The sequence below is a fragment of the Parambassis ranga genome, chromosome 16 (assembly GCF_900634625.1).
Source record: "Parambassis ranga chromosome 16, fParRan2.1, whole genome shotgun sequence".
Taxonomy (NCBI): Eukaryota; Metazoa; Chordata; class Actinopteri; family Ambassidae; genus Parambassis; species Parambassis ranga.
Window position 1 is genome coordinate 2,752,273 of NC_041036.1, and position 24,206 is coordinate 2,776,478.

At 43.8% G+C, this 24,206-nt stretch overlaps 1 protein-coding gene and 1 long non-coding RNA gene across 2 annotated transcripts; one reads left to right on the forward strand and one right to left on the reverse strand.

Moving 5' to 3' along the window:
* Window positions 1-592: 592 nt before the first annotated feature.
* Window positions 593-2,704, reverse strand: LOC114448915 (uncharacterized). The gene is made up of 3 exons (XR_003671929.1): window positions 2,585-2,704; window positions 1,424-1,533; window positions 593-644 (listed from the first exon to the last, which is right to left on the reverse strand). It is a non-coding gene; the product is annotated as an uncharacterized LOC114448915 (long non-coding RNA).
* Window positions 2,236-21,613, forward strand: znrf2b (zinc and ring finger 2b). The gene is made up of 5 exons (XM_028426159.1): window positions 2,236-3,212; window positions 12,468-12,563; window positions 18,518-18,623; window positions 18,696-18,769; window positions 18,987-21,613. The coding sequence occupies exons 1-4, from the start codon at window positions 2,759-2,761 to the stop codon at window positions 18,751-18,753; spliced, it is 714 nt and encodes a 237-aa protein (XP_028281960.1). The 5' UTR covers window positions 2,236-2,758; the 3' UTR covers window positions 18,754-18,769; window positions 18,987-21,613.
* The last annotated feature ends 2,593 nt before the right edge of the window (window positions 21,614-24,206 follow it).

The window sequence follows — 24,206 nt, forward strand, 5'->3', positions numbered from 1 at the left end:
TTCATTTAATCTTTACGGACATGTAGAGTGGGTAAAGGTTCATTCTGGTTCTATTCAGATTGGCATATTTCTCATCAGTGTGTCTACCGCAGCCAGTCCTCACCAGGAGAACGTAAACAGAGGTTGATATGTTCCAGGCCTCTGAAGCTAGCAGTGTTTACATATCAGGCGCCCATCTGTGGTCGTGTCTCTTTTGTGAAATATGTGCAGGACGGGAACGTAAACTGTACAATATGGATGAAACCTTTTGTGAAGTCTTTCAAGAGATGTTTTGAAGCGATGTGGGAGGCTCCGACAGTCGTCTCTGAGACAAAACTGGTAAACTACAAGTAGAAAAGTGGAGTGCCAAATGACACCTGTACAGGATGTAAGTATTTCAATCATGAGAGACTCAGCAAACTGAATGAGAAAGAGTTTATTAATACAGTAATTGTGACTGTGCATTGGCGTCCTAGACCCCGTCGTGAGGACCACGTCCGAAAGGGGGGAAAGCTTGTGCAGAGAGGCCGCTGATCAGAAGACCCCCCGGGTCTAGACCTGGTGGTGGTGTAGAAGCAGGAGAGTAGGAGAGAGGAGGCCTTGAACTGCATGGATCGGGAGGTGCTTGGGGTGGAGGAGGGTTGCCGGATTCGATCAGGAGGCAGCTGGAGAGGAGACATAGGCTGTTAAATTTCTTGCTACTCTATGATTGGGCAGGAGAGGGACAGATCGACAGCTGATTGGTGAGGGAGGTGCCATCTATTAAACACCTGACTATGTGGGAGGTCACTAGAGGGAGTGAAAGAGAGAGAGTGCGAGGATGGTGAAGAGGGAAGGGGATAGAGATAAGAGGTGGATGATGTGTGAGTCTTCATGACTGAACTTATGCTGAGAGCTACATGTTTATATTTGGGGCATTTGAACATTAAAGGTAACCAAGCCCCAAGTGGCCGCTTGAGGAACTGCAGTTATGGACACTTCCTCATGGGCTTCATTTCTCAGCTCCAGAGGAAGATCTGGCCAAATATGTCATCAGGTGACAAGTAGAGTGGAACTGAAAATCCATTGGATGTATTATATTTTCAAGGGAGAAGAGCTGATTGGGTCAGAGGAGTGACGTTTGTGAGTGTGGAGGAAAAGGTTATAAATGTTGGCAAAAGCCAAGTTAAATAAAAAATAGTAGATAGACTAGAAAATTGGTTTCAATGAACTATTAACCTCAATGTACAAAATTTAAACTAAATTTTAATTTAAACTTCAGTTCACCTGCAGCAATAAAGTGTTTGAAATCCATTCAAGGAGTTCAGTTTGATGTAGTGCCCTAAAGTAGCTGTAGAATAATCAGACTTCCCTCCAGGAGGACTCTGCATGTTTACTGAATGTTAATACCCAACACAACACAAACACCTGACTGAGGAGTTCACGAGGAAGACCATAAATGTACCTTGAGACTCTCCGGTTGTTATTGACGTTGCTGCGCTGCTGCTGACGTCACCCGACACGGTTGCCCCCAAATTTATCAAGCGTTCATGTAGGTGCACCACAATAATCCCTCTGGATTTCAAAATAAGAGCATCATTTCCGTTAAAGCGTGGTCAGATGGAGCGTTTCACAACTCCAAGTATTTAACTGGACGGCGAATGATGGGTTAGAAGAGAAGGTGTCCTAAATATAAATACTGATTCAGTCTACGTTGCTTTGCTATGCAGCTAAAATGAACATTAACATTTATAACACAAGGAGCGTTCTGTAAATACTGACATCTACTGTTTGGACAAAGTTGTAAATTAATACAGTGTTGGGGTGTGTTAGTGTTCTTTCAGGGCATGCACAGATAAGTTTATAGAACTGAGACAGCAGACTGGTGTCCATATGTCCTGTGTGAATGTCTAAATATACTGAAGTGTGATGGATAGCTCTAATGAAACAAATGGATCGTGTGGTCACCGAAGAGACACTAGATAGATCTGTAGAATCCATATATACACAAGTTTCCCACGGTGTTTTACATTAAATATGACTTATTAACTACAAAATATAGAATTAATATGAAACATATATAGTCATAAAAAAATATAGTGGCTCATGGCTAATCGAAGGATCATTTAATTTATTACAAAATCACTGTTATGGTCACATATGTACAAAAAGCCAGACGTTCTGCTCTAATAACGTGTTAGGTGAATTTTTAAAACGCCGCAATGCTTTTATTTTTGAAGCCCTGGACCGGAAGTCCGCGTACGTCGTGCTAGCTTAGCGGCTAGCCTGCGCACCGAGTCTCCTTGCGCCCGCTGATAAAACGGTTTAGCGCAGGACTTTCTTCTCCATCACTTCCTTCTTTTGAGCAATGTGTTGTCAGGCAGGGAGGCGTGAGGAGCTCGGCTCTTCACTCCTTCACGCCGCTCTGGAGCCATGGCGAAGCAGGCACTGAGCAGAAAACCAGCGGCGGGTCCACGGGAGCTGCGCTCAGACGAGGAAGGATCCACGTTACCTGCTGCACGAGCACAACTCTGACTGACGGAACACAATGGTGACGGCTGCTAAAGTTTTGCGCACATCTTCAGCTCCTGTCACAGATGGCCGTTTCAACTTTTCGCTAACTGACCTTTTCCTGCTCTCCATGGGATCATAACAACGCGGAGTTTCTTCTGCTTTTTCTTCCAGGACGTCTGTCCCGGTAAAAGCCATCTGCCTCGGGCGGAAATCTGGCCGTGCCGTCCCGCAGTGGCTCGTAGAGCGCCTCTTTTAATATTTTACAGCCGAATCAGTGGAGGTTAACATGGGGGCAAAGCAGAGCAGCCCGACGGCTAATCCAGCTGCTAACGGTCGGACCAGAGCCTACTCCGGCTCGGACTTGCCCTCCAGCACGTCAAGCAGCAACGGCAGTAACGTTGGCAGGACTACCGCCGGGGGTGTGAGGTACCATGCGTACGGTGCGTCCGGAGCCTCCTCCAGCACAAGCCAGCAACTCGGAGCTAGGGCCAGGTCTGTGGGGGGCTCCTCCGGGAGCTCCGGTGGAAGACCACAGTCCAGCATTAACATTCCGAACAGCGGCGGAGCACACAGCTCCCCGGAGTCCGGCGGCAGCAGCCCGGAGGAGGCAGAGGCGGCGGCGGCGGCGGACAGAGGAGGAGGAAGAGGAGGAGGAGGAGGAGGAGGAGGAGGAGGGCACGAAGGTCCCCGACTGTTGATAGGATCGTTACCAGCACACCTCTCGCCTCATCTGTTCGGAGGTAAGAGGGCAGAGCCGCTGTGTAGTGTTGACACAGATAAGCCGCTCAGTGAACTGTGGTGACATTGACACTGTTTACAGCAGGGCTCGGCAGATGGGTGAGGATGGGTGAGGATGGGGGCCGCAGTGTCACCTGGCTGTTAATGAGGGCCAAGTAAATAAGACTTTACTTTAATTTAGTAAAGATGTGGAGCAGCAGATCCAGCACAGTTACACAACTTCATGCAATAAATTCTCCACAAAACTTTACTACAATGTAGAAAATCAGTTGTTGTTGTTGTAAACAACTGTAGATCTGTGGGGATTGTCTCAGTTTCGCAGTCATCCTGCAGTTTTTATCTTCACTTCTCATCCCTGGAGGATGCTGTCTGGTTAACACCTTTACTTCCTGTGTGTTCGATGACTTCCTGTGCATGCAGGAGCCTTCAGGCTGCTCTCTGGCTGCTTCAGATTCTCCACCGCACGCTCAGCCTTTTGCTTTTGATGTCATTGTTCAGAACTCGTTCAAAGAAAATCTCATTTATTTAAATGAATAAATACAGTAGGTTATATAGTTTGTTTCTCTCTGAGGATGCAGCCATACTTCAAGTGGGCAGATCATGGAGGGATGAAAGCAAAGTGGGCATCATCTTTTTTTTTTTTTTGATGAAGCATGTTTATATTTTATCAATTAATATCAGTCAGTGAGCACAGGATATGGAACTTCCTCCAGCAGAGATGGAGATGTTGTTAACATAAACTGTGCCTCTGTGTGTATTTTGATGTCGCTAATCCAGATTGATCAGGTGACCCGACCAGCAGGTCGGCTACACCTCTCAGAGCGTTGCGTAGTGAGGTTATCCAATCAGGAGGTAGAGCCAGGTTGTCAGTGTGACCAGTACTGTAGATTAAACAGTAGGAACTTCACATACTCGCCTAATCAGTAGACGGATAAAACAGTCCAGGAATAAATAACCACAGGTGAGTTCAGTGGGCTCTGTGATAAAGAATGTTTTAAGTCACAGATCCAGCCGGTCTGTCCTCGGGCAGGCCTCGGGCGCCATACTGCAGACACTCTGATAAAAGACCCCAGCCAGGATCTCACACGTAGCGGCTCCAACTATGGTATGATGACAGAATTATAGTAAAGAGTGTGTGAATGCCTTAAAGGTAAAAAGCTGAGCTGATGGGGGGGGGAGGTGTCACCGTCCATCATGTTGGCTGACCAACATCATAATAGGTGGCCACCCTCGTGATGCCACGCCCCCTCTGTGACACACTAACGGTATAGCCCCTGGAGTAGTCGACCTAAAAAACAGTGTAACAGGTTTTCCCCTGGGAATTAAATTGAGCGTAGAACTGATGGCTTTGCAGAGTCCTTTAATGACTGTCACCCAGTGAATGTAGAAATACATATTAATCTATGTAAAACTGCCATCATGCACGAATAATCCCTTATTATGCGTTGTTATTGTGTTTTTAGCAGCCTGTCCGCACCAGAAGAACTTAAAATGAGGTCCATTATTCAGTCCTGGAAAACAATCATTCATGTTTTTCCAGCTGGATAACTACACGTTATGTTTATGTTTGTTGCTCTCCAGCTGGATCTCTGTTATCGGGGGAGGGACTTGTTGCATGATCTCTTAGTAAAGATCATGTTTAGGGTCACTATGAACCATATATCATAGTGATGTTGTACCTGAGACATCGTCAAATACCAATTAAGGGGGCATCGCCAAACACTAATCCAAACCATGAACCGGCTCTTAGATCATGTTAACAGCCTGGCAGCTGACGTCCGAACTCTTCTGGAGCATCCTGGTTCATGGCTCTGATCCTGTTACAGTGAAGACAACATGCTGACGACCTCCTCTGTGTGGGAATAGCCTCATTTAGTATTCGCTAAAGCTTTAGATACCAAATAAGGCTATTTGGGACAGCCCTCGTCTGCAGGCAAGGTGATGACAATGGAGTGCTGCTGGTGGACAACCTGGATAAAAGGGTCACACTGTTATTGTGCTGTTGCTCTTGAGACATCTAGGGGAGAAAATCATAATCAATTAGTGGAGAAGATTAGAAGAAGCTGAAAAAAGAAGCGTCAATGTCACTCCGTGTGTGTGCAAGTGTGTAAATTTACTAAAGCAAACATCACACTTAAGTCGCATGTGGCAGGTTGTGTGTGCACAGGTTGAGCACGAGTCAGCAGACAGAAGCTTAATGATTAGCTCAGCTCGCTAAGTTTCCTTCTTCTCTAATGGCTGCATGGATGAATCAATGGTTTGCAAGCACACACACACACACACAACATGCAAATGTATCTGCAGCTTGTGTTAACAGGTGGCGTGCTGTTTTTATTTTTTTTGCTAACTTAAAGAACAACCTGATGAAAAAACAGAAGTGTGTCGTTGCCTCACAGGAGCCAATGATTTAATCTAACAATCCACTCTGACTGGTTAACTAGTTTAACTAGTTGTGGAAAACAAAACTGTAAGTTCACCATCTGCCCAGTTACATTTACATAGGGGCGTGTTGTAACTGCGCCTCTGCCTGCTAACTCAAGCAAGCCAGACAAAACACAGCGGTTCACTGGCTCCACTCACTGAGTTTCCATGATGTAATCTGATTACACTGCAAGCACAATCAAGATTAACACAACACATTGAAATAGGAAGTGGAAATAGGGCCAGTGATATCTGGCTCCTCTCCAGTGCAGCGGGTTTAAGTGCTGCTCACAGCATTGACAGATTACAGAATATTTGATATATGCACTGGAGAAGCAGACTTAACTGTTTGCATAAATACTTTGTACAACTGTCATGGAATCAATGGAAACACTCATCTGTTGGTCCCCCGGCCTGGCTGGTTGCTTGTCCCTGGGCAAGACATTTGCTTGAGGTGTACGTACTTGAAGTACCTTTGAGTAGGTAGGAGAGAAAAGCCCTGTGTAAATGGACAGCTGTTAGTGTCTGTGATTATTACATATTACTATGCATGACTTGCTCGAAAATGTGAGCAAGGTCACACACTGGATGTTGGCTTAGTTTCCTGCACTGGCATTCAGTGTGTGCAGGAAGATAATGTCACAGTCAAAGGTCTGCAGTCATTATGTTTGAGCTGCTTGTCGAATGCTCAGTGATTACATGCCTGTGTGTGTTTTGTAGGAATACAGCCTCCGAACACAGAGTTTGATAACACGCTCAGCCTCCTACCAAACTGACATACAGTCATACAGTCTGCCAAATCTTTGCTTTCATTGGTGTGTGTGTGTGTCTGTGTCTTAGTGTGTGTGTGTGTGTGTTTCGGACTGTGCTATAAAACAATCAAACATTTTCCATTCTCTATGCTGCTTCCTGTTTTCCAGCAAAAAGTGATTACGGTGGGGTTAAAGGTCGATAATGTTGCACACTGAATGCATCAGCATGTACTGGGTGTCTGTAACAGGGACGCTGGCTGTGAGTTTTTTTTGTGACATGCATGCAGTGTAGGCTACTGCATGATGGTTGATGACATGTTAGGATATCGTCATGCCTGGGGTTGGGTTTATGTAGGAGATCTTTCTGAACGTGAGAGGAGCAATGATTGGTAAATATTTGCACTATATGAAGCAGCCAATTAAGTTGGTTCTGGACAAAGTGTGGACACTCTGGAGACACTGTTTGGAGAAAACAATAGTGTGACATGCTGCAGGTTAGCTACCATAGCGTTCAATATATGTTATAAAAAATTATTTTAAAGATTTCCCTCCAGCTTTGGACAGTTTCAAGGCCTTGAACAGTCAGCGTCGCCCAGAAGAGTTATCTGTTTACATCCTAGAGGCAGGATGCTCCCTGCTCAGGTCGCAGCTGCAGTTATCCATGCTATCTATAATCTATAACTGATTAGACACTCGGTGCTTTTAAATTTTTCAATGCTTCCTCCCTTTGAGCACGTGGTTCAAAACCCGTCTGTTCTGATGGCTGAAACGAGACTGTAGCAGGATGGTGGGGTGTGTGATTTTTGATGGATGGATGGATCATATTTGTAGCTGTGGAATGATTTTACCCACATTTCTTTCCATTCTGAATAAAGGACAGTGAAGCTATGCAGCAGCATGCGTTGTGTGTGCAGGACTTTAATCAGTGCGACAGTGATTATCAGTGTTGTCAGAGAAGGTGTCCTCTGCAATATAATGCTCATATCTGTATTTCCCCCCCTAACAGCAGCTGCATTGTTTTATTCCTTTTGATGAAAATCAGCAGGAGGTTCTCTCTCCGCTCTGTGAGATTGATTAAAGTAGCTGGCTGCTGTGGTCCATCTGCAATGGATTTGTTTTTGCAAAGAGCTAAAGCCAGATCAGTGCTGGCAAAGAGGCTGGTGAGGAGACAAAGCAGTGCGTGGTGTGTTTTTTTTACTGTTGCTGTCTTGCACAAGGACACAGTGATCCTCACTGTCTCATACTGAGAATAATAACATTGTGTCCATCAGGTCAGTGTGGGCTTTCAGGAGATCAGGCAGCACAGAGCTGACCCACGGTGACGTTAGAGTCAGTCTGGGTTAGCTCAAATCTACCTTGATGAGATAAAGCAGCGGCTACTTAAACTGCTTCCCTAATCTCTGCAGCTGAATGCCGTCATTTGAATACTGCAGCAGATGTGATGATCAGCTACAGCTCCCAAAAAACTGAGGATAAAGCATCTCCTTTGCCCCCCTGGCGGCTGGCTGGACTTAGCCAATAAACTTTGTTCCTCAGCAACAACCACACAGGGCTGCCTGCAGATGTGCCTGCCTTTAAAGCTCTGTTAGGATATGGTCACCTTCATTGTTGGCTGTTTACATGTCTTCACATGGAGCCTTGTTTCTTGGTCTTTAGCTGCTACATCTTTACTACCTTGGGTGTTGCCGCAGCTTCAACACAAATTAGCTTGTAGCTTCACTCCCTACGTGTCTTCTTGATACATTATGGTGCACACAATGGAGCTATGACAGCATGCGAGGGACTTGCGATGTTCATGAAAGTTTCGCTTAGTCTCACTGTTCACTGACCTCCTGCTAATACCACACATATACACACTCACAGTCAAAGTATAAAGTCTGCGGGTAGCACACAGCCCACAGACTAACTCGACAAGTGTATTCAGTGTTATGACAACACTCATCCTGTCATGCTCTGTCCAAATGTGAAGCATAAAGAACTGGTCAGCAGGCTCTGTGGTGTATTTGCCATGTTTTAACTGCCCCCTCACTGCTTTTCTGAAGTGCTGTCCATCTGCTGAGTCTCAGAGCACAGATACCCTGGACTTAAGTGGAAAAAGTGGAAACTGACATTTAAGGGGAATAAAATAAGAGGAAGTGAGCTCATGTTTGTAGTTGAACACATCTCACCACAGGGGGCCTAGCTGTCAATGGGCAAATGGTGGGGTACACACCCTGGACAGGTCACCAGTCTATTGCAGGGCTAATGTAGAGACACACTCACACCTAGGGCCAATTTAGAGTGCACAGTTAAGCTGTAGGTTGCTGGTATGTGGGAGGAAGCCAGAGAAAACCCACACATGCAAACAATCCACACAGAACAAAAGAGAAAGAAAGAAAGCAAGAAGCAAACAACTCTCGCAACCTAAGAATATACAGGGTTTGACATTTCTTTCCTGCGTCTTGCTTTGGGACAAGAACTTGGGCTTCCCCTTTCGTGGTGACTCCGCACGCAGCCCTCATTTCCAAACTGTCAGCACAAAGGTGATTAAGTTGGTCATGATTGATGCCTTCCCTCTGAGAGTCCTGCCTCTTCCTTACACCAGTTTCCAACCTAAGGATTTTGCTTACGTCTGTAGAAAAAGAAGTTAAGATGAGAAACTGTGTGCATGAGTATTGCAGGGTTTGTGTGCGATGAACTGCAGCCACGCCGGTTGGGTGGTCGCTGAACTGATCAATAAAGTGATGATTCATAAATCCTCTTTAATAGCACGGAGTGCTGATTCATCAGCTGCAGGAGAGCTGAGTTAAGGACAGTGGGTAATGAACATGGAACCCTGGGATTCTCTCCAAACAGCAGATGAGATGGGAGCACTGATGTGATGCTTGCACAGTCAAAGTGTGAATAACTCAGGTTAACAGTGTGTGAAGATGTGAAGCTGTGGCCCAGTCGCTGCTGGCTTGCATCTTGTTCAGGAGAACTGTATGTGCACGGTGGTCTTTATCAGCACAGGAAATGCACTGAAGGAAAAAATGAAGTTTACTCAAAGAAATCTTGGAAGTCATGTGAATAGAAGATGTGGCTGTCTCTACACCAGCTCTGCTTCTGACCTTTTGGAAGTTTATTCTCAAAGATCCAGGCAGGGGAATCTTTGGAGGCAGTTAGCTGATGCAGCACTTCTTTACCAAAGCTTGGGATTCCCAGGAACTCTAATGGCCTTTCTACACTGTGCGATTTTATCTTATAAGACCATTGCATGACACACTACACGACGTGAATCTAATAACCTTTAGTACGACGTCAAGTTTGATGATTGTACGATGACCAGTCACTGAATCGCAGGCGATCGCAGGTTACGTCGTACGTCAACATGCGAGGAGGAGGAAGACGTGGATGCGGGGTGACAGGTCATAGCAGCTGTCACACTGTGTCAGTCATCCTAACTTTCTGACACCACTAGAATTTTATCTCAGCTTGTCTTTGGTCACAAGACGCTGACAACGGCCGTCGTGAAACCTGCCTCACAGTCTGACGTAAGACCATAGATTTAGAGCCACGACCACAGATATCTCCACGATTCTCCTACGATGCTTCTCTTTCGTCTGGGACAGCCCAAAATCGCACAGTGTAAACCGGGCATAAGGGTACCCTGGGTCAACCTTCTGTGTTTCCTCATGGGTTTGAGAATGGGACAACAACAGGATGCATATATGGAAGGTGGCTGGGTCACTGATTATTGGTGTTACTATATTTGGATGGATTGGACATTGTTTTTTTTGTGATACAGTCTCATAGGCTCAAATGCAACAGTTGGCTCTCCATGTCCTCATGTTTTCACCTGCAGTTTCTGATGTGTGTTTGGCCTCATGGCATGCTAATGCTAACAAGTCATATGGCTCTACTTTTCTACTCATGTTCATCTTCCTTGAATAGGAAATGTTGTTGAAAAATGATGCACCTATCACTTCTAGTGGTAACTGCTTTATTCAGAATACATGTACACAGTAATATATTCCTGTAGCGCCGGTGCATGTTAACACCTCAGCTGGAGTATTAACCTGAATATGAATAGATGAGAAATATTCACTTACACTGATCACTGAAAAGCTGTACAAAGATGCTTTTTTAATAAAAGAAGCCAAGCTTACCTGCTTAAAAACAAAGTGCAGCCTGAAAATGAAACTAAAAGCATGCACACTTCTTCTTTTGTTCTTTCACCTCTCGGTAAAACCAGCTGCAGAAAGTACCTCTCTCTCTCTAAGCGCATTAAAAAAAAAACTTTTTTGTTCCCCTTATTATATCAGAAAAGTCAGATGTCCTTGCAGATTATTTTTGTCTCATCATTCTAAAACTTTTGTGTTGTGGAGAAATATTTTTTACATCTTTTGTGCCTCGGGGAAGTGAAGACTTTTATTGTGTTAATGATCAGTTTGTCTTGAATAATGACAAATTGCTCCAGGGATATAAATAACACTTCATAACATTCGTGTGTAAATATTCCAGCCTTTTAGACCAAAATCAGGCGTGAATTCAAACAGACACACACAGCACTTTAATTTACTGTAGAGAGAGAGAGAGGGAGGGCGTCCCATACTGTTTACTGGATGAGTCATCACAGGCTCACAGGGAGGGCTCGGCTCTGGCTTTTAGCATTTTTCAGAATGACTGGTGGAGTCGTGCAGAGCTGGAATTCATTTTCATCTCCCTTTCAAATAAACACACCTAAGCTGTACATCCCTTATTGTCAGCAGATGGCCAGGAGCTCTTCATGATTATCCTGCGAGTGTGTGTGTGTGTGTGTGTGTGTGTGAGTGAAATTCACTTAAATAGGTCAAACAAACAGTGGAAAGAGAGAGAGAGAGAGTGAGCGAGCGAGCCCGCTTCTGGCTGTACTAATCTATTTATCCCATCAGTATCGCAGCATGTGGACAGATTTTACCATTGCGGTGAGCTCCACATCATTCAGCAGACATTCACCTAAAACCCCACCTCCTCCACCTCCCCCTCCTGCTGCTGCAGAACTATATGCACTGATATGATGGAGGAGGGTTGCTGCTGAAGGTAATCTGTGACAAAAGGCATGGTGATGTCGCTGCAGGATTTGCTGTCATAGCACAGATTGTGATGGAGAGTTTTGACCAGAACTGAATAGAGGACTGTTTATATCTGTATCTGCATATTTGTCTATTGAATGGATGCAGTGAGGTTTCCTAAAAAGCAGTTTTGAAGCTCAGCCTAACCTCCAGTTAATCCCAAACTGGAAGATGCTCTGGCAGACTGAAAACACTCAGTCAGTTGTGCTCTTAATTATTATATGCAGCACGAGGGGCCAGCTGAGGAACTGCAGATCTCTGTAGCTCTGTTCTGTCTGCACAGAAAAAAAACAACATGACTCCTGGTTTGCATGGTTTGGTCACTGGCTCAGTGGCAGCCACCACTATCCAGGCCAGATTATGTTCTTTTTGTTATTATTAATAACAATAATGCTATAATTTCCCCTACTGGCCAATCCTGGTACTGCAAAAAACACCAATTTGTGTGTCTGTCTTCACTTTTCTGAACAACTCTTTGTCAGTTATGAAACTGTGTCTTTTTAACGCACTCTGCTTATATATAGCAACCAATTAGTTCGGCAGTTTCACATTAAAACGAAGAATATGAATCATCAGTGGAAGCTATAAAACACTAAAAACATCAGCCAATCCTCCGGGTGGACCCTGCGCGGAGTATTGGCTGATTGTCACTCTCTTCCTGCTCTGCGCGCACCAGAGAGGTACGTGCATGATGGCCGAAGTCACAGACCGCAGCTCGTCTTCAGGTAATGTGCGTCCATGTGATTGGAGGCGTGGCTTCGGGGTGAGCTCCGAGAGAAAGGGGCGTGTGTTTACTTTCTGAAATCTGGCTGACTCTCACTGAGTTTTCAAAATCTCCTACCCTACTTTTAAGAGTGACTCAAAAATGACTGCATCCGACTGTTACTATATCAACAGGGCTTCGTAATAAAGTTTGATTTATATTTTCATCTTTATCTTTATCATTGGTGTTTTGGCTTTTTGTTTAGCTTGTATTTATTATTGTCTTGTATGTGTCCTCTTTTTCTTCCAGGCTTCAAGTGCCCAGTGTGCTCCAAGTTTGTGTCCTCAGACGAGATGGACCTGCACCTGGTTTTGTGTTTAACCAAACCCAGAGTGACATACAACGGTAGGACTCATTATTATTACTTATTTTACATAATATGTGGATGTATTGTGATGAAATGCCTCTAATTAATATCTCTTGAAAGCAGGCGTTTCACAGCTCTCTGGTTATGTAACCAGATCCTCCTTTTGCAGTCTGCTTCCCTGTGAAATCTTGTGTAATCTTCCTGTAATATTTCCAAAACTGTAGTCGAACTCTGCCTGAGGACAGCGTCGCCCCGTGTTTATCAGAGATATGTCGTGTGTTTTAATGACACCTCAGGCACACTTAATGTGTCCGTTTCCCTCTCCGCTAAGTACTGTTTTGTTGATGAAACCTAAATATGGGTTTATAAAGGTCGTTCCAAAGACTATGCACAGTGAAGATTGTATCCTGCTGCCTTCAGCAAGATGCTATCAAGTGTTCTAACTGATTTTACAGTGTCTCGTCATAATGGGATGTCAGATTCTTATAGATAAATGTGGTTATTTAAGCACGGTGACCTTGAACCAGATGAAGAAAATGAAAATGGAGTCGTTCAGTGGGTGAGTGTAGTTCCTGCAGTGGAAAAACACCTCTTGTTTGGAGCCATGGATGCTTTTTTTAGTTGACCACGGCTCTTGTCGGCTTCACACCATAAGCTGTAAAAAACATATAGGACTAGCCTTCAGTGATGCTGGCGAGTGTTTTCTGAAGGTTTGAGTCCCCGTGTGAGGCTCTGACCGTCTTGATGCTCCAGGAGATGAGCTGGGTGTGTAGTCACAGAAGCACGAAGCTTTTGAGCTGAGCAGCACCCGCCTGTCACTCAAACAGGAAGCTCATCAATAGAAAGCCAAACAGTGTTTGTACTGGTCTGTAAACACGTTTATCTCCGCTAAATTAGACCTTTTAACATGGAGGACTGTGGGGATTGACTCGCTTTTGGAGCCAACCCCCAGAGGCTACGGAGGCGGGAACTGCAGTTTTCAACACTTACACGTCGGCCTGGAGGTTGCTGCTTGTTTCCTGCACACAAATGGTACAAAGATGATTTCCTGGTACGGCCCTTTGGGGGTTTTTTTATGCCTCAGTGCCCCTTTCTTTACATTTGGCACAAACATTCGCTCCCTGAACGAAGAAGACGCACACAAAACCACCTTCTTCATTGCACAAAGAGCTAAATTGTGTATGCAAATGAAGTCTGCTGACAAAGACCAGGACAGTGCTGTCACACTTTACCTGCTGTCTATACGTTGTTGTAGGTGAATTGTTTCTCTGCACCCCCTTGATCTGTGGAGTCCTTCTACAACTAACAGGTTATCCATAGAGGTGGAGCACGAGTGTAGATTAGGCAGGTGGCAAGGAGCTTTTCTCGCCTTTAATTATTCCAAGTTTTAAGTCTTAATACATTCAGACAGGGACCTTTATGCTTTCTAAAATGTCTTTCATAAGTACTCTGCTAATTGATTATGTTTCGTGAGTAAAAGTCCAAACAACTGATGCTGTCGGCAGGCCAGAAAACAAGCAGCAGTGTCACCTCCATCAGAGCGTTTTTAATTTATTTGTTAAATCGGTAATCAGGTCAGACTAAATAATGATTGTGATATTTGCTCCGAGCAGACAGTTGGCTGTTTTTTCTGCACTTCCTCCACTCTCACACGGAGCACACAGAGCAAGATGACAGCATGTGTGTGTGTGTACACGTTGGTATAAAAGCAGACACATCCGGAGCTGACCCCGAGCCGTGGTTTGAATCTGATTGGACCAGTGGGGATTCTGTGTGTTGTTAAGAACCTTCATTACAAATCACCTCGTCCTACACTTGTCTCTCAGCATGGATGGCCTACTTTCACTCCCGGAAGCATGACAGCAAGTGGAGTTTATCGGGGGAAATGAACAGCAGCATCTCTGCTGGGTTTGTGCCGTGTCTTTTGCTTTGAATTTCTTATTCTTCCAGACTCGCACATACATATACACATTTTCATGTTTCCCCTTCAGCTGAATGTTTTTATGGCCAAGCTGAGTTCCTCTTTCAGAAAGCTGACTTCCTGTTCAGCTGGGACACATTCCTCTCTGTCTTCCTGTCTCTTAGTCATGTGTTGATCACAGTCTGATTAGTTATAGAAGCTGATGGGATAGATGCGAGCGTGACACCAGTCGATCCACTGCTGTATCACAACATCCACTGAACGTTTCTTTCCTAAGTCTCGTGATCCTTCAGGACATGGATAACGAGTCCTACCGTTGTATGTCACTCTGGGTTTGGTTAAACACAAAACCAGGTGCAGGTCCATCTCATCTGAGGACACAAACTTGGAGCGCGCTCCCTGTAGAACAGTTCATCAGCTTTAAGGAACACTGTCAGTATTGTTTCATCAGCTTTGCCCAGTGTAATAGTATTTCAGTGATGAACATGGTCATAAAGTAGACAGGTTGGGGATTTGTTGCTAACGTTTTCTGCTAATAGAACAATAGTTGTGGTTACTCAGCCATCTTGGTAGTTGCTGGAAAGAATAGCTACAGACAGTTCTCCATCCAGTGGGGTTAAAGTCTGTACCGACCCATCCATGTCCTATTGTGGAGGCGGAAACTATGAATTGTTGTAGAATGATGTAAGACTGTGCTCAAAGAGGAGGAGGAGGGTTTAAAAGCGACACAATTCACACCAACCTGTTTGTGTGTTTGTATGACACTATGGCCTGTTTGTGGCCTTTATAATAAGAGAAGCTGCTGGTCATAACTTCCCACTGTCTGCTAGCTTACTTAGCTTACACACACACACACACACACACAGATTCACATGACCCTGAAAGGTCTGCAGTCAATGTATTTATGCTCCTCTCAGTTGTTTGCTTTTAGCTGTCCAAGGACCTCTAGTACACACACACACACACACACACACACACACACACACACACACACACACACACACACACACACACACACACACACACACACGTCAATATTGTAATCATTCCATGGAGTCATGTTTTAATTGTGTGTGAAACAGGAAGTGATGGAGACACTGCAGCCTGTGTGTCAGGGCGAGTGATGGCGCGGCCTTGAAATACTGTGTAGTTTCTTTTACACACTCTGCACACACTCATGCCTCAACCTCTGGTCCCTAAATATACCCAGCGCTGGTTCATAACACAAACACACATCAACAGCAGGTGTGTGTCTGTGTGTGTGTGTGTGACATTGCTGCTGCTGCCTTTTTGCTCTGAGATGCTCCATGACCTCATTTCTGATTTATAACCTGCTGTGAAACAGACCGATGACACTGTCGGAGCCACGTTGCTCTTTCTAGTGAGCAGCCCAGACACAGGAACAGCAGCTCAGAGGTCACCCCGCTGCAGTAAAAGCTGCTCCTCCTCTCATTCAGCCTCTGCAGAGCTCAAAGTTCAGCAGCACAGTTTTGACACGGCTGTCTGTGTGTGTCTGTCTTCAGGCTTTTGTGTATTCCAGGTTCTGTATTTTTATCCTGAACGCATCAATATTTAAGTGGTATCTGTTCAGAAGAAGCCACTGCTTATTGCAGTGTTTACCCAAAGTTCACAACTTTCTGAGCAGCTCGTAGTATTAAACTGCATTTTGTCAAAACCAAACATTTTATGATGGATCTTTGGTTAATGGATGGTGTGTGCACAGCCAGGCCAAGTGAGGACAGACGCAGCTTCAAACAAACCTACACATTCAGGCTGGTTAAAGAACTATTGTCTAGAATTTAGTGACATCTAGAGGTGAAGTCCCTTCATGGTCTGTCAGCAGAGATTTTCATTTCCATTACATCCCCACAGAGTTTTCAAGAGCACTTTTTTCAGGTTTTCTGTGGCCATTGTCATTTTGGGAACAGCACAGTCCACCAAACATACTTTCCTTGTCCACAAGACATCATAGATACTCCTAAAGATAACTGTATATGCTCCACTGATGCCAATAATTATGAAATGTGGACATAAATCTGACTTTATTAATCCAAACATAAATGATGTGACATTCTACCCGACTGTCACTCAGACACCTCGTCCTTTGTTATGCACAGCTCTGAGCTTTGAATGTGTTAAATATGTTTGTTTCTGCTGTTGAGTTGGACATTATAACATAGAGGTCCATGGGGATTGAGTCTCTTTGTATTTTGTACCGGTGTGTAGTTAGTCTGCTGCAGGTTAGATCAAGAGGTGAGGTGAAGTCGTCATGTGATCTTTGTCACTGCACAGTGTGCTAATGAAACCACAGCATAAACAATAATGTGCAAATGTTAGCTTTTTTTGTTTTTTTGTGATCTCACTTCTCAGAGTAACGCAGAGCTGGGAGGGTTTGAATCCTCACACAGTCTCACCGAATCCTCCTTTACACTGATGAGGGTGAGGAACAGTTCAAACTGTTTGCACCAGCATGCTCCCTGACCGCCCGGCCCAGACTGTCAGTCTAAAGATGTTTTCCCCTCGACTGAGCTGATGCCATGTGCTGCAGCCCATAATAACAGGCTTTCGCAGGCCTATGTGGGTTAATCCACTGTTACATAAGGCCGGTCCTAATGACTCTGTGTGTTTTGCTGCAGGTGATGGGTTTAATGGTGCACACGCTGACTTCCACTTTAGAGCCGGACCATTGCTATTCATAGCAGGGGAATATGAATGCTGCACACACACACACACACACACACACACACACACACACACACACACACACACACACAGTAATACACACAGCTTTCCATTGTGTTGAGTGATATGAAGTCATTTAAAGCATCCTATCAAATCAGTGGTGCATTCAGGGACCTGAATTGTCATATGAGCATCCAAAATAGTACAAACATTAACCCATTGCTTCATGTTATTTATACTAATACACATCATTATTATGTTTGTGTGTATTTATATCAATGCATGTTGTTCCAGTGTTATTGCACTGCTGGATTCCTTTACATTTAGTGCACATTAGGGATGCACCAAAATGAAAATTCTTGGTCGAAACCGAAAACAGAAACACAGAAACAAAGCGTGTTATGTCAATTATTAGTACCATTGCATTTATGGCTATAACTGTGTACTAAGCTCACTAAAATCAAGGCATTGCAAAATGCACAACTTAATATTAATGTTTCAAAGAATAAAGCAATTACAAAATTATGAAAATATTTATTTAGCACATTCAAAATAACTTATGTACTCATGTGTACATTATGTGTACATCTTATTTAAATAGGGCCAGTGCATAAATAAACATTTTGTCAAATTAAAAAATGTCCAGTACAAAAATAAATCTGATGTCACATAATAGTAAATCAGAACAGAATAGCCTGTCTATGATTTTTTTGAGGCGCTCTACTACAGGATCTGACTGAACACATCAGACAGCGAGGGCGCTCTGTCGCGGCCTGGATCACTTCACGTGCGCGCTGCTTTATTCCCACAAGTATGATCTTTATAACGTGGATCAGTACCGTCGCGATGAAGTGCAGAAGATCAGGGTAGATCTCATGGAAACGTGTGCTGACGGACTACGAGTGTGCTTTTTAACGTTTTCACTCCGCGGGCCATCTGAACCTCTTTGCTTAGAAGACGCTTTAGTGCTGCATTTAAAGGAATAACGTCAGCTGCAGATGCATCAGAGGAGCGGATCTCTGTAGTTAGCTGCTCAAATGGAGCAAGAAAACAAACAAACAAGAAGACATGCTGTAGCGTCCAGACAAACCCGTGCTGGTTGCATCCTCACAACATCCTGTTTCGACCCAGTTGTTTCGGTGATAAAAGTGTTTCGGCTGGGGCCATCCCTAGTGCACATCTTTAAGGATGACCTGACAACTGACAAAACTTCACACTGCTGTTAAGTAAAATAAACATCAATGTGTGTGCAGTTCCTTAAGTGTCCACTAGAGGCTGGCTCCCAAAGTGAGTCGATCCTCACAGACCTCCATGTTGAAATGTTTACAATCCTATATATATGAATGAGTGTATTGATTTCCTGTGTGTGATGTGTGTGTTCTGTCACAGAGGACGTACTTACTAAGGATGCTGGAGAATGTGCAATCTGCCTGGAGGAGCTGCTGCAGGGAGACACCATCGCACGCCTGCCCTGCCTGTGCATCTACCACAAAGGGTTAGACATGCTCCTAACTTCCTGAAGACAATGATTGTGTTGTTTGTTTACACTTCTGTTTACTTATTCCAGCTGTATCGACAAGTGGTTTGAGGTGAACAGATCCTGTCCAGAGCATCCATCAGATTAAAGCTTTTTTTGCACAGGTACAGTAAAACTGTTTTTAAAACCCAGGTCTACTGATAATTGTTTACATCTTTGATTATTTGTGCATCATATACTAGACAATGTATTCTGACATTTTATGGACAGACCAGTGGTAATTGTCCTAAAGCTGTTCCTGTTTCCAGACTAACAGTTCCAAACTTCTGTTAAAGGATTGTTTATGAGGATTTAATTGATGACTTGTGTGTTTGCTGACAGATACCCACCATGAGAGGGATCGACAAATTGAAACGTGGATCCAGGCAGACAGCTGGACTCAAGACCACTGTGACCCCTCACCCACCCAATAATGTAGTACCACAGTGTGCCAAATCTCATTCAAGCAATCTTCAGGGATACAAACTTTGTGTTAATATTTTGAGTTGCACATCCACGCTCTGTCTCAGAGTGGACGGACTCATCTCCGCCTCACATCCTCTAACAGGCGGGGGCGCTGTGGCAGGCAGGGCTCTTCTTCCTGAGAGGCCGAGGTCAGCTGATTGCACACCTGTGGGAGGGAGGGAGGGAGGGAGGGAGGGAGGGAGGGGAGGGATGGTGAATGGACTGAATCTTAATCTGCTCCTCCCTCCTCCTCCTCCTCCTCCTCCTCCTCCTCCTTCAGTATCAGTGTCTCCCAGTGCCTTGTTGTAGTGACACCCAGAGGACCATCTTATCTCACCACGACTGCCACATTCAACCAGACCAGGAGAAACAAGCCAGAGACAGTCTGTCTGCATCAGCAGAAATGGTGCCAATCAACTGTGAATATCGTCATTAGTGCTTTTTAATCGTAAACCATAGAGCGGACATCTTCAGGTAGAAAAGCCTGACCCCATCACTGACCAGCCTAAACCTCCTGCAGCGTGCAGCTGCCGCTAGGATACAGACAAATGAGTTTCTTGTTGTGAAGAAATGATCTTTATGCATCCAAGGCCCCATTCAGCATGCATAAAAAGTGATACTTTCACATCTTTATTGGCAAAAATTCTTTTCCTTTTGGATCATAGTTATATTTATGTATAAAGAGGGAAAACTGCATTGAACTCTGGTGACCCCCCTAAGTAGGTCTCAGACCCCAGGTTGGAAACCAGTGTATTTTTTTTTCTGTGACAAACAACACGTTGTGAATGTTTTTCTTATATTAACAATCAGAACAAACAGTTTATTTATACCGTAAAACTTCGAATAATAGCCCGGGCCTTTAATTATTCTGGCGAAAAAGCCACCCAGAACTAGCTGAAAAGTTCTCCACATCCATTCCATCATTAGTGTCATCGTACATTTCTTTAGCCATGTTTATGTGTCTCCATGACAACGTCACACATTGGCATCAATTGTTGTTTTTTATGTTATGTTTATAGTTATATATTTGCTCCTTACCTTATGAGAACATCAGACCCGGCTTATAATTGAGGCCGGCCCTTATATGACCAAATCCATAATCGGACCGGGCCTGTAAACGGGGCCGGCGTCAGTTCGGGGCTCGGCTATTATTTGAAGATTTACGGTATCATATCAGTGTTTAATCCTCCAGAATAAAGAAAAGTAGCACACTGTCAACAAATCTGACGTCCCCAGGGTCTCATGACAGGAAACTCATTTGGTGCAGTTTATTTTTAATGTTTTGGTCAAAGTTGCTTTCTAACAGTTTTGTGTTATGAGTAAAAAAAAAAATAGCTCATTCAGTCTGTGAATCTGAAACGTGGTCTTCGCTCTGTAACATGTAATCGTTTTAGTAGCAGCTGCAGGTGAACTGGTTCCCACTCCGCAGTGAAAACAACAGAAACATTCAGTGTTTGGATTCTTTTGTAAAACAGAAGAGTGATGAGCTGAAACATCCAGCGAGTGTGAGCCAGTTTATTCAGGGTTTGTGTTCTTAAAGGCACCTGATAAACAAGAATGTGATCTTTTAATATAACATTAGTTGCAATAAGTGACCGTTTTTATGACTAATCAGAAATCTGTTGCTGGGCTGTTGCTGACTGTGTGGATGCGGGAACGCAGTATGTGTGGGTGTGGGTGGGTTCACCTGAAGGCCTTACAGAGGAACTGTGGCTGTGGGTCCTCAAAGCTCCAAAACCCCTGAGGAATTTGTCCTCCGGTTCCTCCATGACCTCAAAATGTAGTCAGTGAATTTTGTCATCTTGTCAACATCCAGACTCCTTTTCCAACTACAGGAAGCAGCATTTTAGAATCGTACATGCTGCGAGTTGTATTAAGGCCTGTAGGAAAGTGATTGTGAAGGATGGGAGGGCAAAATCTTTTATTTAAATTTATAAAGCCACACAAATGTCTCGGGCACCATAAATATACAACATGCATATCAAAGCTGCAGGAATCAGACAATGCTGCTGACTGAAGTTCAGCTATAAACAAACCTTTAAAAAGTTCCTCCCATCATTTTTATACAGGCCCCTCAAGCGATATGAGACACAAATGTTTCCTGAAAGTCCTCCACTGGACACGCTCTAATGTCCTTCTTCACAGACCTCGCCCTGTTCTGAATGTAAGTCTGAGGGATCACTGGAGTGAACGTTGGAGTTTTGGGATCCACCTGCAGATTAGCTGAGGCCTGTAGGTGCACGCTTCCTCCACACGGTGGTGCTGCAGCTCCTCTCTGCACGGTATCAGAGGATCAATGTGGACTCTCCTCATCACCTCCTGATGATCCGACAGGGCTCATCATGCTGCACCTTCGCCCCTCATACTCGGACTCATTTGTTACTTATCATCTGATTTTATGACACAGCTGATTTCTGTGACATTGTCTATTCATTTCTGTCTGTGAATTTATGAGGAAACGTGCAACAGATCTGGCCTTAATAGATGATGATGATGATATTTCACTGAACTGTCTTTGGCGTTTTTTAAACTATATTCAACAGCTGGCTCCAGCAGCAAAGTGATTCATGCACCTTTGTTTTTTCACTAGGTGTTGACACAAATGTGACGTTTTTTGTGACTTCACGTCCTGTCAGGGTTTCCCCTTTTAACACATGCACTGAGAAATGCCCTAAAAACACAGCTACTCTCAGTTTCAAGGGTTTTTTTTTATATAGTGCAGTGCACACCAACAATCACCAGGGGGCACACACGAGCAGCTACATGAAAAGCCATTGTTGTAGAGGGGTCTGATAGACTGACAGCTGAAAGTGTAAATACATGACGTCACATTATTACATTTAATCCATGCAAACGGTTAAAAATGTCCTTAATATACTTGTAAACAAGTAAAAACATGTTGTTATGGGTAAATTGTACCACGTGCCTTTCACTGCAATGTGCGCATGCGTCACCTGAACTTGGCGTTGGGAGCGTCTTACCTGCTGCGATGGCCGCCGCCATCCTCCGCAGCTGTGACCGTAAGTAAAGAACTCCTGGTTAATGTGTCGCCTTGTGTCACATGCAGAATATCAATGTTTGCGTTTTAAATTTAATGGTAAGATGTTTTAGAAAAGTTGCGGTCAAGCCGGAGCAAAAGTTTGAATGTTTGACATCGAGCTTTTGTTAACATCAAGACAAGACGAAATGAACATAACCGACTGGGCGCCGACTAACTGCTGGCGTGTAACGTTACTGAACGGGCAGCGTTTTATGACTCTTTAAACACAAAGGGTGGTGTTACCTAATCGATACCAGTATTGGTTTATGTGCACGCTAGATTTAGGGAATTTATCTCGCAGGTCTGTGTTGTTAAAAAAAAAAGAGGTGGATGTGATTAGCATCACGGAAACAGCCGCTGCAGGCCTCACCAGCAAGTAGCCTGAGGTCAGGCTAGCTAACTAGCTAACATGAAGTTTGTTTCTGTTGTTGTTTTGTTGCCGCTGGACAGAACGGACAGATTAATGTCTGCTTAAAAACAGTCCAGCACGGAACCAGCATGTTAGTTTCCATCTTCTTGTCTTTCTTTTCTTATTTTTCTTCTATTTTTTGATGTGTTCAGGTGCTAAAATATGTGTATTGTTGCCGCTTCCATCTTCATCCATCCAACCAGACAATTAAGCCACCTACTGGACCCTTACACAAAGATATTTGATCATATTTGATATATTAACACGGTTTACTCTGGAATAATGTATGAAGTATGTGGTTCCTCCAAAAAACATCCCTTCATGGGTTCCACCAGTGAGTGCAGAGCGTGGATAAATCCACCAGGGGGCAGATGACAAGTCTCAAATTAACAGGCTTTTATTAGGAAAGTATTGATTTTGTGGGTGGTGCTGAGAAATGATTGTATCAGATATGATAGAAATGGTGGTAGGTTTATCATTTGTATTTTACTACAGAAAGCCACGACTTAAGAAGCTTTCAGCTGTGTTATCTGTGCAGGTTTCCACTTTGCACAAAGCTGGAGGTGCCGCACAGAGTCAAACAAACTGGATGGAAATAAATGTAAAGCCTTTTCCACTTCCCCACCCTCAGGTCCTCTCTTCTGTTTGTCACCCATAGATTGACTTGCTCACTTGTTCCCACGGCATCTGAAGTGTCGCCAGATCGTTTTCTGTCCTGACCATCGACTGACCTGCAGATGTTGGACTTGGCTGTCTGCGGCTTTCAGGTATGCGTGTTATACATAGTAAAAATATATATATATACATACATATAATACCCAGAATATAAGCTAGATTTTAATTGCTGAACAAATATTTTGGGGATTTTTCTTCCTGCCTGTCATATGCCTTATTATTTTCTCATGTGATCATCTCATTTGCATGAGTTTCATTCTAAAATGGTGACCCCTCTCTGTCCTCTGCCCACCTCTCAGGCCTTCCTCTGTTTGAGCTGAAGACTTGACTCTTCACCAGTTAGGAGCTCCTGGACCTTTGCCTTTGACTGAAGCTTTTAGGTATGTGTTGAGAGAACATATACAAACACTTTAAGACTTAAGGTGCCTGAGCTGTAGAGCCTAACCCGGGGAGTGTTATGGGAGTGCTAGCCTGTAACGTCACAACATCAAACAGTTTGGACCTAAGGAAACATTTCATAATTGAGAAACTCAGAACTGTCTTAACTAACCTTAATTAGTTAATTTATCATATTGGTTAATTTTTAATGATTTAAAGTAGATAAATAGACATTTAATCAAGTCAACATTTCTCAGTTTTTTTATACATGGTTAGTAGTGTAATGAACTGAAAAATGTTAGAAAGACTTAAATTGTCTTTTTATAGCTGATCAGTTTAGGTACTTGTTACTTGAATTAATGCAAATGACCTTATTCGGGTAAATTCTATATGTTGTTTTTTTACAGTGCAGATAACCTGAACAGTTTCTCAGCACCTTAACTGGTATTTTTTTCCAACATGTCAGTTTTGAGTGACAGTATTCAGGCTTAGAGACAGAAAAAGCTTTATTCTGTTTGTGTAGACGTGGCAGTTAGTATGAGTCATACTTAACTATAAAAACTGAGGCAGAACTCTCATCTTAATTTATTTATAG

Bases quoted from the DNA above. Each gene is read 5' to 3' on its own strand.
- znrf2b (XM_028426159.1), top strand. From the start codon at position 2,759: ATGGGGGCAAAGCAGAGCAGCCCGACGGCTAATCCAGCTGCTAACGGT. The intron at 3,213-12,467 runs GTAAGAGGGCAG...TTTTTCTTCCAG, and splicing joins CTCGCCTCATCTGTTCGGAG to GCTTCAAGTGCCCAGTGTGC. The intron at 12,564-18,517 runs GTAGGACTCATT...GTTCTGTCACAG, and splicing joins ACCCAGAGTGACATACAACG to AGGACGTACTTACTAAGGAT.